Genomic DNA, 19,935 nt, shown 5'->3' on the forward strand with positions numbered 1-19,935 from the left:
TGTGATTGGCACAGGACAGAGCAGAGTTTAGGGCCGTTGTACATAGGATTGCTATGAGTCGCAAGCGACTCAACGGCACATAACAACAGCAGCAGTATGCCCAAAGTATGTGAGCTGAAGCCTCATCGTCCTTGCCTCCAAAGAGCACCTCTGGCAGCACCCTCTCCAAGACATAGCTATTCGTTTTCTTGGCCATCCATGGCATGTTCAGTGCCCTTCTCCAACACCGCAGCTCAAAGGCATCAATTCTTCTGTCATCCCTCTTCATTGTCCAGCTCTCAGATCCATAGCAAGTGATCGGAAAGACCATGGCCTTTCCTTTAGTAGTAGAGAAATGTTTTCAGAAAACTTCACCATGCCATCAGCCATCGACATCACTGTATTTTGCATCTTCATATCTACATTGGCTTTTCTTGTTTCCAGAACTTGTTTAAAAGAGTATTTTAATAAAAGTTGCTCTACCTAGGAATGTGCTTGTCAGTAGGATGATGGAGTTTATTCTTTGGCAGAAAAGACTTCCAGGCCTGGGGAATGTTTTATGGGAGAGCTTGAAAGTCTTTTAAGGATGTTTATAAGGTTCTAGCCCAAACATTTATATAAATAACTTTCAGAAAAGAACTAGTACATTTTCCCTCCCATTTAACATCTTGCTTTTAGGAGATTAAGTTAGTATAAACTCTTACCGTCCCAGATCAATTCCTCCTTGTTGGATGCCTTGAATTTCCAGATGGAACTCATTTTTACATGCCCGTCTTCCTCTAATGCAGACAGGAGTTGAGGCAGTTTTAGTGTGATTGGTGTTGTGGCTGGATTGGTCATAAACAAAGGAAGCAGGGTACTCGAGCTGTCTCTGTTTCTTTCAGTCTTATGATGCTTGGAACTAGAGATTTCTAGGAATGTAGGGAGAGGAAGCTGGAGCCCTCTGCTTTGTTCCTGAGAGTGTGCCTTTTCTCTTTGTTCCTTGTTACTGGTGCTCCGTGATGGGACAGGGAAGAGGGAAAGGGGAGGAGTGAGCCTTTGCTGAGCTGCTCTGTAACAAGACAGACATAACAAGTAGGATTTACAGGGAGGAGGGAGGAGGTTGCATCCCTGCCAGGGGGCAGAGGACATGTATGTATGAGGAGCCAATGAGTTCTGTCTGCCCAGCAGGAAGTACAAGATATGATCAGGTCTCCTTCAATAATGTCAGTTGTCTTCAAGACCTGACTCCACAACAGCTCCTGTTGTTGTTAGGTGTTGTAGGGTCAACTACGACTCATAGCGACCCTATAAGACCCCATGGACCTGAACCATGTGCTATGCTGTGCCATTCTCATCATCTGATATACTTAACCTGTTGTTACAGTCACTGTACCAGTCATCTCGTTGAGGATCTTTCTCTTTTTCGCTGACCCTCCACCTTTCCAAGCATGATGTCCCTCTCCAAGGACCAGCCTCTCCTAATAACATGCCTAAAATATATGAGACAGTCTATGTGAGGGGCCTCCAAGGAGTACACTGGCAGCACCTTCTTCAAGACATATTTATTTGTTCTCAGAGCAGTTCATGAGATTTTCAGTATTCTTTTCCAACTCCACAATTCAAAGGTATCAAATCTTCTGCTGTCATCTTCAGTCACAATCCAACTTCCAGATGCATAACAAGTGATTGAAAAGATCGTGGTTTGAATCAGATGTACCTTGGTCTTTACACTGATGTCATTGCTCTGTAACACCTTAGAAAGATCCTTGGCAGCATATAGCTTTTGATTTCTTGCCTGCTTGTGCCAAGGGTGTGGACTTTGGATCCAAGCAAGATGAAATTGCTGACAACTTCAGTCATCTCTCCATCTGTCTTGATGTTGCCTGTTGGCCAAGTGGTGAGGATTTTTGTCTTCACTCTCTTCCTTCATTCTCAATATTTCTTCCTTCCCCAACAAGTGCTACCCTTTCCATTTCTTAGGGACACTCACTAATTCAAGGCCTCAGACTTGGTCTCTATTTTTTCAGAAGATGGGACCAGAAAGCCAGCATGGTTAACTTAGCAACTCACTGTCTGTCTTAATTACTTAGTGATACTCTAATAACAACAAAATACCACAAGTGAGTTGCTTTAAACAATAGAAGTTTATTTCTCCTGTTTTGGAGCCTGGAAGTCCAAATCAAGCATGAACTTGAGAGGAAGGTCCTCCTTTGTCAGTAGCCCTGTATGTCCTTGCTTTGTAGATGCTTCTACCCCTTATCTCTTCCCACTGTATATGCCTTAATATGTGACCTTATGCACCTTAGTATGCACCTTAGTCTTTAAATGGACATCCTTGCTCTTTAGAATTTTTGAGAGGACATTGACAACAGTCTGGGCTGCATTTTATATAAGACAGCATTCAAAAAGGGACCCACCCAACACATATGGTCACAATAACATAATGAAAAAAAAACCCACTAATTCCAAACAAGTTCCTATTTACAGAGGTTTAAGATTTCACTGTAATTTTGTTTTATTTTAAAAATAACATTTTTATTACCTTTTTTTTAAATTACTTTTTTGGTAATCATAGAAGAACACAGATAAGCAAGAGTTAAAAATATTCTTTGTAATCTCATCTTCAGTAATACACACACACACACACACGTGTACATTTTTAAAATATACACATTGTTGTTTGTTGTTAGGTGTCATCAAGTTGAATAAGATTCAAAGCCGTCCTATGAACAACACCTCTGAACCTTGCCCCATCCTGTGCCATCCTCATCATCTCTGACCTGCTGAAGGCCATTATTCCACTCACTGTGTCAGTCCATCTGGTTGAGGGTCTTCCTCTCTTTCTTTGACCTTCCACCTTTCCCAGAATGCTGTCTCTCCAAGGACTGATTCCTCCTGAAAAAAATGTTCAACATTATGAGACAAAGTTTCACCATTCTTACTCTATACCCTTTAATACTCTTCTCCAGCACAGTTCAAAGGCATCAATTCTTCCTCTGTCATCAAGAAACAATTGAAAATACCATTACACCTTAGTGTGTAAATGGATATCCTTGCTCTTTAACACTTTGGAGCCCTCTTTGACGGCAGACTTCCTCAGTACATCATAACATGTCTTTTGATTTCTTGACTGCTCCGATTGTGAGTGTTGATTGTGGGTTCAAGCAAATTTCATTTGTTGAAAACATCAGTCTTTTCTCCATCTATCTTAAAGTTGCTTATTGGTCCAGAAGTGGTGAGGATTTTTGTTTTCTTGATGTTGAGATGTAACAAAGACTCAGGTGCACCTTGGTCTTTAAACAGACATCCTTGCTTTTTAGAATTTTGGAGAGGACATTGACAACAGAATTCTCCAATGCAACAAACACATTTTTTTAAATTTATTGAATGCTGTGTATATACACAAACACATTCACATGTACACAAAGATTATAGCCTTCAGTCTGACAGCAATGAGTTGAGATTTTTATATAAATGAACATATATATATATGCGTGTGTGTGTGTGTGTTTATATATAAACCACTATTGTTGAATTGATTCTGACTCATCGTGGTCCTCCATCAGTTTCTGAGACTATAAATCTTTATGGAAGGAGACTTACTGTTTCCCAAAGATTGGCTAGTAGATTTTACAACTGACCTTTTATGGTTAGCAGTAAAACACATAATACACTGGGGCCAGAACTTCATATATTTGTGTATGTGTATAAGTAAATCTATATATAGAGATCTATATACATACAGAGAGAGAGCAAGCTCTCATGGCTTATGGTAAGGAATTGTGCTACCCACCCAAAGACAGATGGTTCAAATCCACCAGCTGCTCCATAGACAAAGGATGGTCAACCCAAAGCAGACCTTCCAGTGGGGTTTCAGAGGCATGAGAGGAGACTGCCCATGTTTCTCCCATAGAGCAACTGGTGGACATGCACACACACACACACAGAGTTTTATTAATCAACATAACTTTGGAAAGTACACATTTCAACTCACAGTTGTTCTACTTCTGCTAACCCTTTGGAAATAGAACTCAGGTGACCTAGTCTGTAGGGATTTGAGCTGCTAACTCAAACGGCCTGTTGGTGGTATGAATACATCACCTGTTCCAAAGAAGAACGTTGGGAAATCTCTCATGCAGTTTACAGGCTCAGGAACCCAGGGGAGGGTCTGCTACGAATCGGGTTCTGATTCAACAGCAATGAGGTTGGAAATAGTCTTTGAAGATGTAATCAAGTTCAGTAACTTGCAGTCATACTGGGGTCAGGTGGATTTTAATCCAATGTAAGTAGTGCCTGTGTAAAAGGAGAAGAGGCAGAACAAGGATGCATGCAGAGGGAGGACAGTCGTTGAAGATAGAGGCAGAAACTGGTGAAATGTAGGTAAAAGAGGACCAAGACTCTCCAGCCATCAGCAGAACCTTGGAGAGAGGAGCAGAGGTGGGGAAGCGGAGATTCAAGCCTGGCTCCGTGAGCCCGCAGGCCCTGCTTCTTTCTGAGGCCATACACGCTGATGTGCTCGTGGTCCAGGAATGCTGTTTATGTGGGCATCTTAAGGTATGTTTTCATCCAGGGTCAAGTTTCAAAACACAGAAAGCTGATGTGGGATCTAAATGTCCCGATGGTATATTGAATCAATAAAGATTTTATTCTCTCTTTAGATATGGCAGATTTTCGGAAGGTTTTTGCAAAAGCAAAGCACATAGTCATCCTGACCGGGGCTGGTGTTAGTGCGGAAAGTGGGGTGCCGACTTTCAGAGGAGCTGGCGGGTATTGGAGGAAGTGGCAAGCCCAGGTCAGTAATGTTCTCAGGTTAAAAGGCTCTGATGAGCAAAAGCACACCTCATTTGACCCCAAGCCTGTATCCATGCTTGAAACCTTGGAGTGGGTGGAGGGGAAGATTGGCAAAAGTCTCTAACCCTTTTGTCCTGTTCATCAACGCAGATAGAGTGGACTAGGATAGATAGTTGTTGTTGTTGTTGTTGTTGTGTACCATCGAGTCTGAACTGACTCGTAGTTTACCTTCCAGTGGGTTTTCCGAGGCAATAAACCACATGATGGGAGATTACCTATCTTTCTCCCTTGGAACAGCTGCTGGATTAAAACCACATGCCTTTGGGTTCTTACCACTAAGGTTCCATATATGGTCAGATTGCATTTGTTTAGACAATCATTACATTTCTTCTAGGAATTACACTGAAGTTAACTCAGAATAATGTTTTTCCTAAAGACACTGAAATTTAACATTAGACATTTTGAAACTTTCATCCTATTTTTATGTTAAAATTAAAGTTGAGTTGTTGTAGGCTTAGATGATGGATGAGACTATTAGCATGTAAATTTTATAAGGATGCAGATCTTTATTAAAAAAATTCCATTTTATAGACCCGTGTCCATAGGCACCATTGAATCAACTCCAATTCATACAGCTCCATTTTTAACAAACCAGATGCTACCCAATCCTACACCATCTTCACACTTGATGCTGTGCCAAATCCCTTGTTGAACTAGATATAATTCACAAATTTTAAGTGTATAATTCAATGACTGTTGACTATTAGTCCTGTGGTGAGGACCTTTGTTTTCTTAATATTGAGATGCAATCCATACCAAAAACTGCAGTCCTTGTTCTTTTGCAGCAAGCATTTCATATCCTGCTCGCTTTCAGCAAGTGAGGTTGTGTCATCTGCATAACTCAGAGATTGAAGCTTTCAATGATTTAAAGTTGCTTAGATCAACAATCAACATCCATGATACCAGCAGCCAGGAAATCAAGAGACACATTGTATTGGGCAATTCTGCTGTCAGGAACCTCTCCAAAATGCTAAAAAGCAGTGATGTCACTTTGAAGACTAAGGTGCACCTGATTCAGGCCATGGCCTTCTCAATCACCTGCAATACCCAGAGAGCTGGACAATGAATAAGGATGATAGAAGAATAATTTATGCCTTTGAGTTGTGATGCTAGAGAAGAGTACCGAACATCCCATGAACTATCAAAAGAACAAACTGATAGATTTTGGAAAAAGTGCAACCAGAGTGCTCCTTGGAGGCAAAGATGACAAAGTTTGTCTTTCATACTTTGGACATGTGGCTAGGTAAGGCTATTCCTTGGAGAGGGACATCAAACTTGGAAAGGTGGAAGGTCAGCAAAGGACAGGAAGACCCCTAACCAGATGGACTGACGTTGTGACATCAGCAATGAGCTCTTCAGCAGTGAGTCCAAGATGATGAGGGATAAGGCAGAGTTCAGGTCAGCTGTATATAAGGTCCCTATGAGTCGGTTGTACTCTACTCGATGGCATTTAATAACAACAATTCAATGAGCTTTGACACGTGTGTTCAGTTGTGTATCTACTCCAAGAATCATAACAAAATAATCCCTCATGGACCTGCCAGCTAGTCCTTTCCCAGCTCCCTGCCTGGCCAACCATGTTTGGAGGGTGAGGATTTTTGTCTGTTTTGTTAACTGCTCTGCCTTCAGCCTCTGTAACAGTCTCTGACACATACTAGGAGCTTAATAGGGCTTTGTTGGTTGACTTAAAGCAATCTTGAATAGTTAACTTCAGTACATGACTTTGAATTTAGTAGATCTCTCAAACTCTCATTTGTTGTAGAGTTGGAAAGTAACTCTTGGCAGAACTCCAGCAGGTTTTCAAAGGGAGCAAATTACACAGGAAGAGATATCCCGTCTTTCACCAGAGGAGCAGCTGGTGGACTTGAACCGTATGTGTTGGCAGTTCAGCTCCTTATCATTAAGCCAAAAGAACAAATATGTCTTTGCAAAAATGCAGCCAGGGTGCTCCTTGGAGGCAATGATGGTGAAGCTTTGTCTCACATACATTGGGCATGTTATTAGAAAGGCCAGTCCTTGGGGAAAAGCATGTTGCTGGGAAAGGTGGAGGGTCAGTGAAAGAGAGAATGACCCCCAACAAGATGGATTGACACAGTGACTATAACAACGGGCTCATCTATTTCACGAATGATGATGATGGCACAGCATGGAACAGGGTCAGATCTGTTGTTCATAAGGTCAATATGAGTCATAGTTAACTCAACAGTACCCAACAAAAACAAAACAACAACTTAGCAGGTAATTTTTTTATTGGACGAAGAACTCCTAAAAATTTTCCCTGGTTCTTTCTGCTAGTTTCTCAGGCTCATCATTGTTCAGGAGGCTCTGCCACTTCGCAGCTCATCTCCAGATGAGGCCTGTGCATTTAGATGTGCAGTCACCACATCCATGGAGAAAGGAGAAAGAGCAGAGAGCTTCCAGCACCTCACCATAACCAGGGGCCAACATAGAGCAGGTGTGTTTCAAGAGCAGCAGCTGGGAGTGGGGGCTTTAGATAAAACTGGGAGAAACTTAGAGGAGGATTGATGTTAGTGTGAGGAGAAGCTCAGAGTTTATAGGGAGGTAAAGTCATCAGTGGAATGTATTTGACTCCAGGTATGCTCTAGGGATTCAAGCGAGTGCTCACAGGTGCCCACAAGTACAGGCCCATGTGCCCCCTGTGACTGCTTCCCATCAGGCCTGTCCTTGTGAGACCTGGAAAGAAGTATAGGGCCAGTGCCCAGTATAGACAATTCCCAGACAAGCAGAGACTGATATGATGACCTGCTAGCAGTGGAGAGCTTTTTTACTGATTTGAGTATGTACGAGTTCAGTGTAGGAAACCCTATTTGATAGAGGAGCCATACTTCTTTTTAAAATTAATGTTATTTGATTTAGAATTTGCATATAATAAAACACATGCATTTAATGTATAGTTTGATAAGTTTTGATGGAAGTATACACCAGTTCAACGTCACCACCGAGTCAAAGTAGAGAACATTCTAGTCATTGCTAAGGTTCTCTCATATCCATTCCAAGATGGCCCGCCACAGACAGCCCAGCCCCTGCCCTGCTCTGTACCACCTTGGAGAGATTTGTCTCTGCTGGAGTGTATAGAATGGCACTCTGGTGGCCTCGTCTAAAGTGGATATTGCTGCTAACCCAATGGTGATGCCTCTTTGCTGGTTTGAATGTACCAGCGGCTACAAGAGGAAAGACTGACAATCTCCTTATGTGACGTACAGCCTCTGAAAAACCTTGGAGGGTCAGCTAGTTCTGACTTGATGGTAATGACAGAGAAAAAAAATATACAGAATATGATCTATATCCTGTTAACATTTATGTTGTTTTCTTAAAGGTTTATGTGTGTACATGTACACATACACACATTATATATATATATGTGTGTTGTTGTTGTTAAGTGCTGTCGAGTCATAGACGACTCATAGCGACCCTATGAAAGAAAGACCTGAGCACTGTTCATAAAATTTACAGAGGCAAGCCATTTTGAAAAGGGGATGCCACTCCTGCTTCCAACATATATATATACACACATATATGTATATATATTTATTTCTATTTATATGTTTATATTTATTTCTGTATATATGTATACATATATACATATATAGAGAGAGAGAGAGAGAGAGAGAGAGATTGTGCCATTGAGTTGGAAGCAACCCACAGCTGACCTTCCAGTGGGTTTTCAGAGGCTGTAACTTGCATGGAGGATATTGTCTGTCTTTCTCCCATGGAGCGGCTGGTGGATATGAAACGTCTTTGGGTTGGCAGTGCAGCTCCTTACCCCCTAGGCCACCAGAGCTCCCAGATAGGCAGTCTCCTTCCATGTGATTAACCTCTGTAAACCCACTGGAGGCTCAGCTATGACTTGGTTCCCATTTCATGGCACGTAATAGCAACAACAACAATGTGTCCATATATATACATGTATGTATTTTAATAAAACCACACCTGGAGGTGTATATATAAGTACATAATTATGTTTACACAGAGATGTATACCTATACATATATATAATAGAAATCATTTTATTAGATATGTACAGTTAGATACCTCTGGTGGCATAGTGGTAAGAAGTTGTGCTGTCACCCCACCAGCTGCTCGGCAGGATAAAGATGGGCAGTATCCTCCTCTGCAGTTTACACCCTCTGAAAACTCACTAGAGGGTCAGCTATGTGTTAATTCTGACTTGACAGCACACAACAACAACATCAGCATATATAGTTCAGAAAACTGATTTTTCTTAACTATGGCCATAGTTACCTGAGTTGAGAATTTTATATTTTACTTTTTACCCCAGGTAGATAATGTTTCATTTCTTGTGTTTTGGGGCTTCATGAAAAAGTGCAATCAGCCCCACACCTTTTCTCTCATCTCTTAGGCTTGGATACAGGTCCAGGGTCCTGTCCTCTGTGCTGCTGACACCTCTTGGCCTAAAGCAGCTACATGTCCTGCTTGAACCTCCTAAAAGCAAGGGATCCTCAGAGTTTCCTGATGTCTAGTACTCCTATCCTCTACTGCCTTTCTGCCACCACCTTTGCTCCCTGACCCTTCCTGTCTCTCCCCAGGACCTGGCGACTCCACAGGCCTTTGCCCGGAACCCATCCAGGGTGTGGGAATTCTACCATTACCGACGGGAGGTCATGCAGAGCAAGGGCCCGAACCCCGGGCACCTCGCCATTGCTGAATGTGAAGCCCGGCTGCACAGACAGGGCCGGCGGGTGGTGGTCATCACCCAGAACATCGATGAGCTGCACCGCAAGGCTGGCACCAAGAACCTTCTGGAAATTCATGGTGAGGGACCTCGACCTTGCCTGGGGAGGAGAACCAGACTTTAAACTCAGCCTGCCATTTCAGCCTGATTCCTAACCTCTCCCTCCTTCCCCCTGGATCCCTGTTCTTTCCTTACAGTGCAGTGACATCTAGCTTGTGGCACCCAGCAGAACTGTGTGGCCCTTGAACTGCTGCCTTTGGCAGTGGGAGGACCACTCTGGCACAGTCTCTTCACTCTCTTTGACCTGGGTGATTGTTTTTGAGTACAGTCCAGTAGGAACCAACCCATAGCTGACCCTCCAGTGGCTTTTCAGAGTCAGTGAATTTTACTGGAGGAAATTGCCCTTCCTTCTCCCATGGAGCAGCTGGTGGATTTGAACCACATACCTTTGAGTTGGCAGCCCAGTTCCTTACCACTAAGCTATGGGTCTGTACAGACTTGATGGTACACAACAACCACCACCCACAGATTCTTTACATCCTTGCTTCTCAAAGTGCAGCCTGAGAACCAGTGGCCTGGAAAGGCCCTGGGAGCCCTAGATCCCAGGGGGCAGAAATGGTGGCAGGAGGTATGTTGAGGGTGTCTTCTCTGAAACAATTGTCTAGCTTGGTAAAGGGATACAGCAAGTTTGGGCTGTTGTCCAGCTGGGATCTCGTGGGACTGGGTGCCTTAAAAAGTGTTAGTGGCTGAACACAGATTCCTTCTCATGAGCGTTTGCATTTAGAGAGTCTATAAAAGGTCAAACTCAAGGAATGCATTTTCAAACTGAATACATAACAAAATTTGCCACTTTAAAGTGTATAATCCAATTATATCAGTTTGCCTTCCAAGCTGTACAACCATCTCCACTCTTTCCCAAAAGTTTCCATCCCCCCAAAAAGAAGCTCAATGCCCAATCAAGCAGGAAGTCCCCATTTCCTCTCTCCAGGTCCCTGGGGTCCTCATATCCATGTGTTTGTGGCTTTGTGTATTCTTGTCAGTTCACGTAAGTGGGATCACATGCTCACTTATTTGTCCTTTTGTGCTTGACTCCTTGCCCTTAGCATTATGTTTGTCTCAGAAGAATTTCTTTCTAGTTGTGCAATTTCCAGAAGCCGTGACCCAGTGGGGAATGTTGTGTGTTTTTCTGTGTGTGCAGCAAAGCTGCCTGTTTGTGCCTAGGTCATCCCAGTAAGGAGTGTTGAGCAAACTTCAGCTGCTGCCGCCCAGTCTCTTGTGTCTCGAGCAGCCTGCAGTCCCCAGCTATGAATCAGCTGTCTTCTTGCCCCTACTTGAGCTGGGTCTGGGCCGCTTTCCATGAGGCACTTTGTGTTCCCCTGCATATAAGATAGACAATGCTATTTGTCATGCTTCAAAGGTTTAAAATGGCAAGGTTGATACCCTTCTTTTAGAGACAATTTAAGGGTTAAATAAGATAATAATGCATCTGGTTGCACGCAGTGGGGAGAGCGGTGCAGAGGGAGGTTGTGGGTAGTAGCTGGATGGCAGTGGCAGAATGTTGGCTCCCACCGTACAGAACCTTATTGGCAAGAGAACATCTCTTCCTCGATGTGCCTTCGAGCCCCCAGAAGCGTCATGAAGTCTGAAAAGTACTCCACCCTGGCCCATGTGGACTGCCTGCCTGATGTAGTCCATGTCAAGAACCCCTCGGCCCAGTAGAACGCCTTGAAGGAGGAGTAGGCCCCTGGAACACCCTCTCCATTGAGGAGAAATTGGAGCTGTACTGCCTTAAATTCAGTGAGAGCTTTGCCAAGATGAACAGGAGCATGAGTGGGTAGAAGACAGGGTACCTCGCTCTTCATCAGCCTCACCACATTCATTGTCATGTGGGAGAAACACCAAGTGGATGGGCTCATCACATACCCTTCTGACAAGGACTGGGTGGCTGTGCAGACCCGGCGCATGTTGGACCTGAAGGTCAGTCCGATCGAGGGCTTCCCTGCCATGTGGGGCTATAACAAGAATGAATGGGAAGAAAGAAGGCGCCATTTGTCCTGCTCAAACCTTCGTTTGCTTGTCACCAGCACACAACTCAGTATATTTACTCGATACCTAAAGGTAATACAGTGGCAGTGCTAATAAACACCTGTTCATATGCATGAAAAAAGATAATAATGCAGATTTTTGTTGTGGTTAGTTACTGTCCAAGCAACCATGATTCATAGAGACCCTATGATCTCAGCCTTGCCCTCCCTGTGCCATCTTCACAATCTCCATCATGTTCCAGCCCATTTGTTACAGTCACTGTATCGATCCATCTGGTGAGGATCTTCATTCTTACACTGGCCCTTGACCTTTCCCAGCAGCAGGTCCCTTTGTAAGGACTGGCTCATCCTGATATCATGTCCAAAGTGTGTGAGACCACGCTTTACCTTTATCCTTACCTCTAGGGAGCACCCAGCTTGCACTTCTTCAAAGATAAACTTGTTTGTTCTTTTAGCAGTCCATAAGATAGTCAGTACTCCTCTCCAGCAACACAGTTCAAAGTCATCACTTCTGCCATTCTTATCCGTTGTCCAGCTTTCAAATGCATAGGCGCAATTGGAAAGGCCGTGGCTTGAAATGGACACACCTTAGTCTTTAAACTGACATCCTTGCTCTTTAGAACTTTGGAGCGGCCCTTGCCAGACGATTTCCCCAGTTTTAAATGATGCGTCTTTATCTCCTAATGATAGTAAATATTTGTTGTTTCTTGGAATTTTTTTCTAAGTGGCAAGTTTGATATTGAATCTCTCTTATTCTTACCAAAAGCTGACAGTGGGAATGGTTTTCAGACCTCCAGGTCTCATTTTCCTCTTCAGTGGTCCTTACATGGTTCATTGGTTGAAATAGCCAAGGGTTACGTTTATCCAGTCAGGCCACTGAAGCTAGCCATCAGGTCACCATTCTTTGGTGATCATTGTTCTCCCTTGAGTTGGTGCAGGAAAAAGCCGTGACAACCATGTTACAGACGTCATCTAGTCACTGTGACGGGGAGGACACTAACCAGTTTTCAGAGATGTTGAAGTGGGGGAGAGGCCATTGGTAGCACTGATCACGATCTATGAGCTCATGAAAGCAGAGCTTCCCAGGGCTGGAGGTGATGGCGGCCGCAGCTTCCTCGTTCTTGCCCTGCCGCACCACCTCTTCCTCTCCCAGCTGTGCTTCGCTCTCCAGGTCAGAGTGACAAAGACACTTAGGAAGGTGGCATCTGGCAGCTCCAGACTCGCTGTAAATTCACCCCCTCCCAGAAGATGAGGCGTTGCTCAGACCACCCACTCACCTTGGACCGATTGAACACTATTGGCAGAGGATGGGCATTGTGGTGGTCTGCCCTGGTGTCTTGGGCTTGGGTTTCAACTCCATTAGCTCAGCCTAGACTGGAGTAGAGTGATTCCTCAAAGAAGGACTGCTGGACAGGAAGAAACAATATATGCCCACTGTGATGTGTGAGGAGTCCCGGAAATTACAGATAGTGAACATACTCAGCTGCTAATCAAAAGGCCTGAGGTTCTAATCCATGTCGAGGAGCCTATGAACAGAAGTCTGGCAGCCTACCTGTAAAAAACTAGCCCCTAAAAAACTTTATGAAGCACAGTCCTGCTTGGACACATATGGTTTTGTTATGAGTTGTTATAAACTGGATGACAACTGGTGTTTGGTAGGTGAAATGCTCAGTACAGGGCTGGCCATGTGGTATGTGGTTACCTGTATTGCAGCTGCCACGATTGCTGAATGATTGCCACAACTGATTGCTAAATGGTATTAACAACTTATTGTTAATACAATCGGGTTAATGTTAGCAATTATTTTCTTGATTAGACAATTACAAGCTTACTTGTCTTAATGTGCTTCACTTGATTGCACTTTGCACATCTAACATTTGTTTACAAATTTAGAGGCTGTGATAGGCCTGCGCCAAGCAAGGCTGTTGGTGCCATTTTCCCAGCAATAAGTCCTTGCTTCACGTCTGTGCATCACATCTTGGTAAATAAGTATTTCAAACTTTTTCATTAATCATGCACATTTAATAGTCTACAGTACAGTGTTAACACAACTTTTATAAACATTGGGAAATACAAATGTTCCTTTAACTGCCATTATTATGATGATTGCTTTTAATACCATGGTCTGGAACTGAATTCATACCATCTCCAAGGTATGCTTGTATTTATATATTAGGCAGCTTTTCGTGCTTTCTTAAATCGAAACTTTGCAAACATATCCCAAGCAATTGAACCTTTACCAATGATTTGCTGAATATGTCACATTCTTACCTTGGGCTGGGCTGCATCATCCCTGTTGTCCTCTTTGTTTCCCCCAGAGTCTCTCCGGGGTCACTTGGTAACACATTAGCCATGTATTATTTCATCTGTCTCCCTCCTCTCTGCATTGTAGACTCCTCAGGGACAGGTGTCCTTGGTGTTTCAGTAGGCTCTCATGCCCTTGCAATTTCCATTCTTTCTAAATAGGCGTTTTTGCTGCATTGATGTATCAAAGTTATTCTGTATTCTTTTAAGCATGGAGATGATCTCTCTCGGTTACACTAATTTCTGGACTTGCCTAACTTGTGTTTTTCAGGTAGCTTATTTAAAACTCAATGCACCTCTTGTGGAAATGTGGCAGAGAATTACAAGAGTCCAATTTGTCCAGCTTTATCAGGAAAAGGGTAATTATACTGCACTGCAGAATAAATGCATGTTGTTTTCTCATTGGAATTGAACACAAATGTGAGGAAGCAGAAAGGTAACCTAAGACTCCCAGGAATGTTTATAAATAGCCTGATACAGTTGAGACATAGCATCAAATAAACATAATCACAATTTACAGTGTTAAGCTAAAACCACAAGATACCAAACACTGTACAGTATCATCCCTACTTTGTATTTAAACTGACAAGATACTGTGTTTGTATAGAAGTAAATGGACCAAAAGTAAATACAACAAAATGTTAGCAGGGTTATTGGAAGTGGTAGGATTAGGAGTCATTTTATAAAAAATTTGTTACATAAATATGTTTATAAATTTAGCCATTTTAAACTGACCATGTTGTGCAGCCTTCATCGCTCTCTATGGTACTTTTGTGCAAATGCTGTGTGGTGTGTGTCTGCACATTGTGCAACCACCTTGCCATTATTAGTTCCTATGAACATTATGTGTGTGTATAAGTTACACGGAGCCATTATACAGGAAATATGTTGTTTCCATCACTCCAAACTGAAATCCAGTACTTACTGGGTAATTTTGTTTCTTTGTATCTTCATAATTTTTATAACATTTCTATGATGAACATTGCTGTTATAATTAAGGAAAAGTGAAGAGTAGATTCAGAATATTGAGAATAGTATTGAGAGCAAGTTTTACATTCATACAATAAAACTGTACAGTATACAGGTTATGTGGTAATTATCTTTTCAAAGGGCTCAGATTATAGGGAAGTGTTACCACGAGAACTGGTGGTACAGTGGTTACGTTCATGGCTGTTGATTTAAGGTTGGCAGTTCAAATCCACCTGCCATCTTGCGGAAGAAAGTTGTCGCAGCTTTCATTTCCAAGATTAGTATTAGGGGTGCTAGATCTTCTAGGCTTTACTGCAGGATTGCTTTGAGTTGAAATTGACTCAATGGCAGTGGGTTTGTGGTTAATATAAGACAAAACAGGACTCTCCACCTCAGCACACACCTTGCCATTCTCTACTCCCACCCACATACAGATTACCTACTTTACCATATAACCACCAGTGATTAATTGTTTTTCATCCTTCTAGGACCCTTAAATTACAATGCAATACACTTTTTGCTGTTGAGTTGATTCCAGTTCATAGTAACCTAATAGAACAGAGTTGAACTGTCCCATAGAGTTTGCAAGGCAGTAGTCTTTATAGACATGGACTGGCACATCTTTCTCCCAGAGAAGCTTTTGGGTTTGCACTGTTGACCTCTAGTTAATAAAAAGATGCTTAGCTGCTGTACCACCAGGGCTCCTCCTCCTATGTTATCACTTACTTGCCTGGCAGTATATGTTTCAAGACTTCTAAGTAATAAGGGCTAATATGTTATCAATTGACATGTTTCAACAAATGAATGCAACTCAGATTGTGTTTCTAGTCTATGCCAAGAAATTTGGAAGACAGTTACCTGGTCAACTGACTAGAAAAGATCCATATATGTTCCTATTCCCAACAGAATGTGGAAATTTTCAAACAAATTTCATCACATGCTAGTAAAGTCTTGCTGAAGATTATCCCAAAACAACTGGAATAATTGGATAGACAACTGGTAGAAAGTCAAGATAAATTCAGAAGAGGCTGTGGCAGAAGAGATATTATTGCAGATATCAGATGGATGTTGGCTTAAAGCAGAATACCAGAAAGATATTTACTTGTATTTCATTTACTCTGCAAATGTATTTGACTGTGTGAGTTATATGAAGTTGAGAAGAATGGGAATCCCAGAACATTTAACTGCCTATGTGAAACCTATACCAAACCAAGAGGTTGTTGTCTGAATGGAGCAAGAGAACACTGCATAGTTGGAAATGAAGAAATGTGTGTCAGGGTTTTATCCTTTTTCCATACCTATTCAATCTGTGAGCAGATCATTTGAAAAGCTAGACCATATGAAGAATGTGGCGTCAGGATTGGAGAAGGACTTATCAACAACCTGTGTTATGCAGATAAAACAATCTTGCCTGCGATAAGTAAAGAGGACTTGAAACACTTGCTGCAGAAGGTCGAAGACTTCAACTTTGAATATGAGTTACATCTCAACATCAAGAAAATTAAATTCTTACCACTGGACCAGTAGGCAACATCATGATAGATGGAGAAAAGATTGAAGTGGTCACCTATTTAATTTTCTTTGGATCAACAATCAGAACTCAGGGTAACAGCAGTTAAGAAATCAAAAGATGTGTTGCATTAGGAAAAATCTGTTAAGGACCTCTCCAGAGTGCTAAAGAGCAACAATATAAGTTTAAAGACTAGGGTGTGTCTGATGCAGGCCATGCTGTTTTCATTTGCTTCCTATGCATCTGGAAGTTGCACAGTGGATAAGGATGACAGATGGAAAAATTGATGCCTTTGAATTGTGGCATTAGAGAAAAGTGCTGAATATCTCATGTGCTGGCATAAGAATAATCAAGTCTGCTTGGAGGAAGTGCAACCTGGGTGCTCCTGAGAAGCAAGCATGGTGAAACTTGGTCTCACATACTTTGGACATGTTGTCAGGAGGGACTAGTCCTCAGGAAATGATGTCATGCCAGGAAAGATGGAGGATCAGGGGAAGAGGAGAAGACCCTCAACAAGGTGAATTCACACAGTGACTACAACAGTGCACTTGAGCATGAACAGAGATTGTGAAGGTCGTGCAGGGTAGGCCAAGGTTCGGATCTGTTGCTCGTAGGGTCTCTATGCATCGTAATCAACTCAGCGACACCTATAGCAATAGCAACAACATGTTATCAAGAAACCTACTGTTGTTGAGTGGGTTCTAAATCATAGAGCAATTTTTAGTTAGGAATCTTGAGCCATGTTCTGTCAGGCAAATAATCAGGTTTATTGGGTTGCTTTGTTTCTTTCCTTTGTACCAATGGCATTCTTTTTCTACTAATATTTACTTCAGTGCTGCAGAACCAGAAACCGAAGATGCTAGAATCCCAGTTGAACAGCTTCCCCGGTGGGTAAAAAGCTTTCATCTCTATTTGGTGTTTCAGAGTGTAGAAAAAGAAAAATTTGGAGTAAAAAGTTGAAAGTGTATTTGGTGAGATGCCTCTTTAAGTCAAATGCAGAAATACATGAGGCCTAAACTTGGGAGATCAACTAGGTTAGAAGGATATATGAGCTGCTTCTTTGAAATCCCTTTTGCTCTGTGGATGAGGCATTATTTGAGGTCTAAAAGGTTCTGAAGTTGCTTTGTTACTGCAATATGCATCAAGGTTGGCATCTGTAATGTAACTCTCAGAAAATGTTCATTACTATCATCAACACTACTTTTGGTATTTATAATCCTGGCATTAAGGAGGCAGTAGAAGACCTTTCAGAGTGAAATTATCAAACACAATTTTGGTTGTGTGCATGTAAACAGCCCTTCTTGTTTATTGTTATGTGACATCGAGTCACCTCCGACTCATAGCTACTCTGTAGCTCTGTACCCTGTCCTATCCAGAGCTGATCTCACTATCTGTGACATAACTTAGGAATACTTTAATGGAAGTCTTTCAAAACAGAACACTAAAAATGATGATTTCAAAATTTTTCAAGGAACGCTAGTTTCACATGGTGTTGGTATTACTTGGGGGGAAAAAAACCCCAAAACCCAAAACACCTATTCAGAATGTGGAAACACTACATTGAATAAAGTTAAAAAGGATCATTTCTTTTGAAGGACTTCTCAGAGCATTTAATATGCTGAAGTCCATTGTGATTTTCCATTAAAGGACTATGAATTCGCTCTCTATTTAAGTGCATCTTCACCTCCTTCTTTTTTCTTAATAAGCATTTCATCAGTAGTTTCTAAAGTTTCAATTAGAAAGCACCTTTGTTAGATTCCTGAGTATGAGACTAATATGATGCAGTAGTATTTGGGGGAGATTATTTTAGAAGATATATCTAAGAAAACCTTCAGCAAGAACAGAGTGAAAGATGAGAGGTTTTTAGTAATCAGCCCTTAAGAAGCTAGCTCCACAAGGCAAGAGAGAGAAGTTAATGTGAGACAAAATGTAAAAGGCCATTCAGGAAGCTCGAGGATGGCCAGGACATCGGGGCCAGGCTGAGTGTGACATTACTCCCAGGCCCACCCTCTGTGAGCACAGGTTAGCCAGTGGATGTAGTGAATTGCCAGGAAACATAAGGCTGAGAGTGAAAGTGGGTAACAGTGCCTCGCTTAGCTGAGACACATCTGTGAGCCAAGTAACTCAGAGTAAACAGACCAAAGAAAAGTTAAGAGAGTTACAGTTATAGCTTCGTATCCAGGTCAACTTCATATGGGCCGGGAGGAGGAGGGATAGGGGACACAGAGGCCTACAGGTGATCTCTCTGGACAGATAGGCCTCAAGGCTGCTTGGTCGTCCCCTGGTCCACCTGGAAGACCTGTGGCCAGGGCAGGGCCTGACTCAGCTTGATGATGACCTTCTTCCAGGTGTGAAGAGGCTGGATGTGGAGGTCTGCTGCGGCCACACGTTGTATGGTTTGGAGAAAATCTGGATCCAGTCATTCTGGACAAGGTGGATCAAGAACTCGCCCTGTGTGACTTATGTCTAGTGGTAGGTCATGCTGTCCCAAAGCCTGATTTTCCAAACCCAGGAGGATGGGCGGGACATTTGTTGTCCCCTCCCTCTGCCCTCCATTCCCTTCTCTTCTCTCCCTTCCTCCTTGCCTTCTCGCCTTTCCTCCTTTTATTTCTTCTTTCTTACCTTCCAAAATATGTGGAGAAGTTTTGTATTACAAAAATCATGAAGAAAAATTGATCTTAAAATAGGAACAGTACAAGACTATACCCTTTATTCTTGGGCCTTTCAAAGCCTTTTCAGCCCTTCAAAATAGAATGAACATGATATTGGTTCTGATTCCTTAGTGCAAAAGTTGAAGAAAATAGAGCATAGTATGAAGGGGAAGTGAGAGCGCATCCACTATTTCAGGTTCCAGAAATAGTAGCTATTTCAGGCTTGCTTCTACGCCAAGGTTAACACCTGTGGGCCAAGTCTGTTCTGCCAACAGTTTTTGTAAACAAAGTTTTATTGGAAAACACCTATGGCCATTTATTTACACATTGTTACACAAGAGTGGTAAAATTGAATCATGTGACAGTCCAAAAAACCTAAACTACTTACTCCCCGGCCCCTGAGCAGACCTGCCGAAGCTATGTAGTGCCTCTATAGGGCACAGCATTGGATTTTCCAAGCTGTGAATCTTTACCGAAGCACATTACCAGAGTAGCTAAGATTTGAAGCCCCATCCTCTTTATTTACACCCAAGTACATCTATGGGTGACTAGAATGCAAAAGTTGGGAATAGAGAAGTAAGATCAGTAGTTGGAAAACATGAAATTGGTGACAGAAATGAAGCTGGAGATAGAATGATAGAACTTTGCACAATTAATGATTTATTCATTGCACATTCGTTTTATAAGAAACATAAATGCAGGCTATTCACATGGATTTCACCTGATGATAGGAATAGGATTCAGATCACTTACACATGTGGAGAGAACCACTGGAGAAGCTCAGTATCAGCTGTGAAAAGTAGGCCACGTGCTGATTGTGGAACAGACCACCAACTACTCATATGCAAGTTCGAGCTGAGTCTAAGGAAAATTAAATCACATATACAGGAAACTCTCTCTCTCTCTCTCTCTCTCTCTCTCTCTCTCTCT

At 42.3% G+C, this 19,935-nt stretch overlaps 1 protein-coding gene across 1 annotated transcript in view; it reads left to right on the top strand.

Moving 5' to 3' along the window:
* The window catches only part of SIRT5 (sirtuin 5), a 38,464-nt gene that overhangs the window by 5,986 nt on the left and 12,543 nt on the right, over positions 1–19,935 (top strand). The window contains exons 2-6 of the mRNA XM_006891634.1: positions 4,620–4,753; positions 9,381–9,606; positions 14,147–14,234; positions 17,188–17,241; positions 18,703–18,826. Coding sequence (XP_006891696.1) covers positions 4,620–4,753; positions 9,381–9,606; positions 14,147–14,234; positions 17,188–17,241; positions 18,703–18,826 — 626 coding nt within the window. The remainder of the gene's footprint in view (positions 1–4,619; positions 4,754–9,380; positions 9,607–14,146; positions 14,235–17,187; positions 17,242–18,702; positions 18,827–19,935) is intronic.

Source organism: Elephantulus edwardii, unplaced genomic scaffold (genome assembly GCF_000299155.1).
Source record: "Elephantulus edwardii isolate Elephantulus edwardi_28Jun2011 unplaced genomic scaffold, EleEdw1.0 scaffold00101, whole genome shotgun sequence".
NCBI classification, from domain to species: Eukaryota; Metazoa; Chordata; class Mammalia; order Macroscelidea; family Macroscelididae; genus Elephantulus; species Elephantulus edwardii.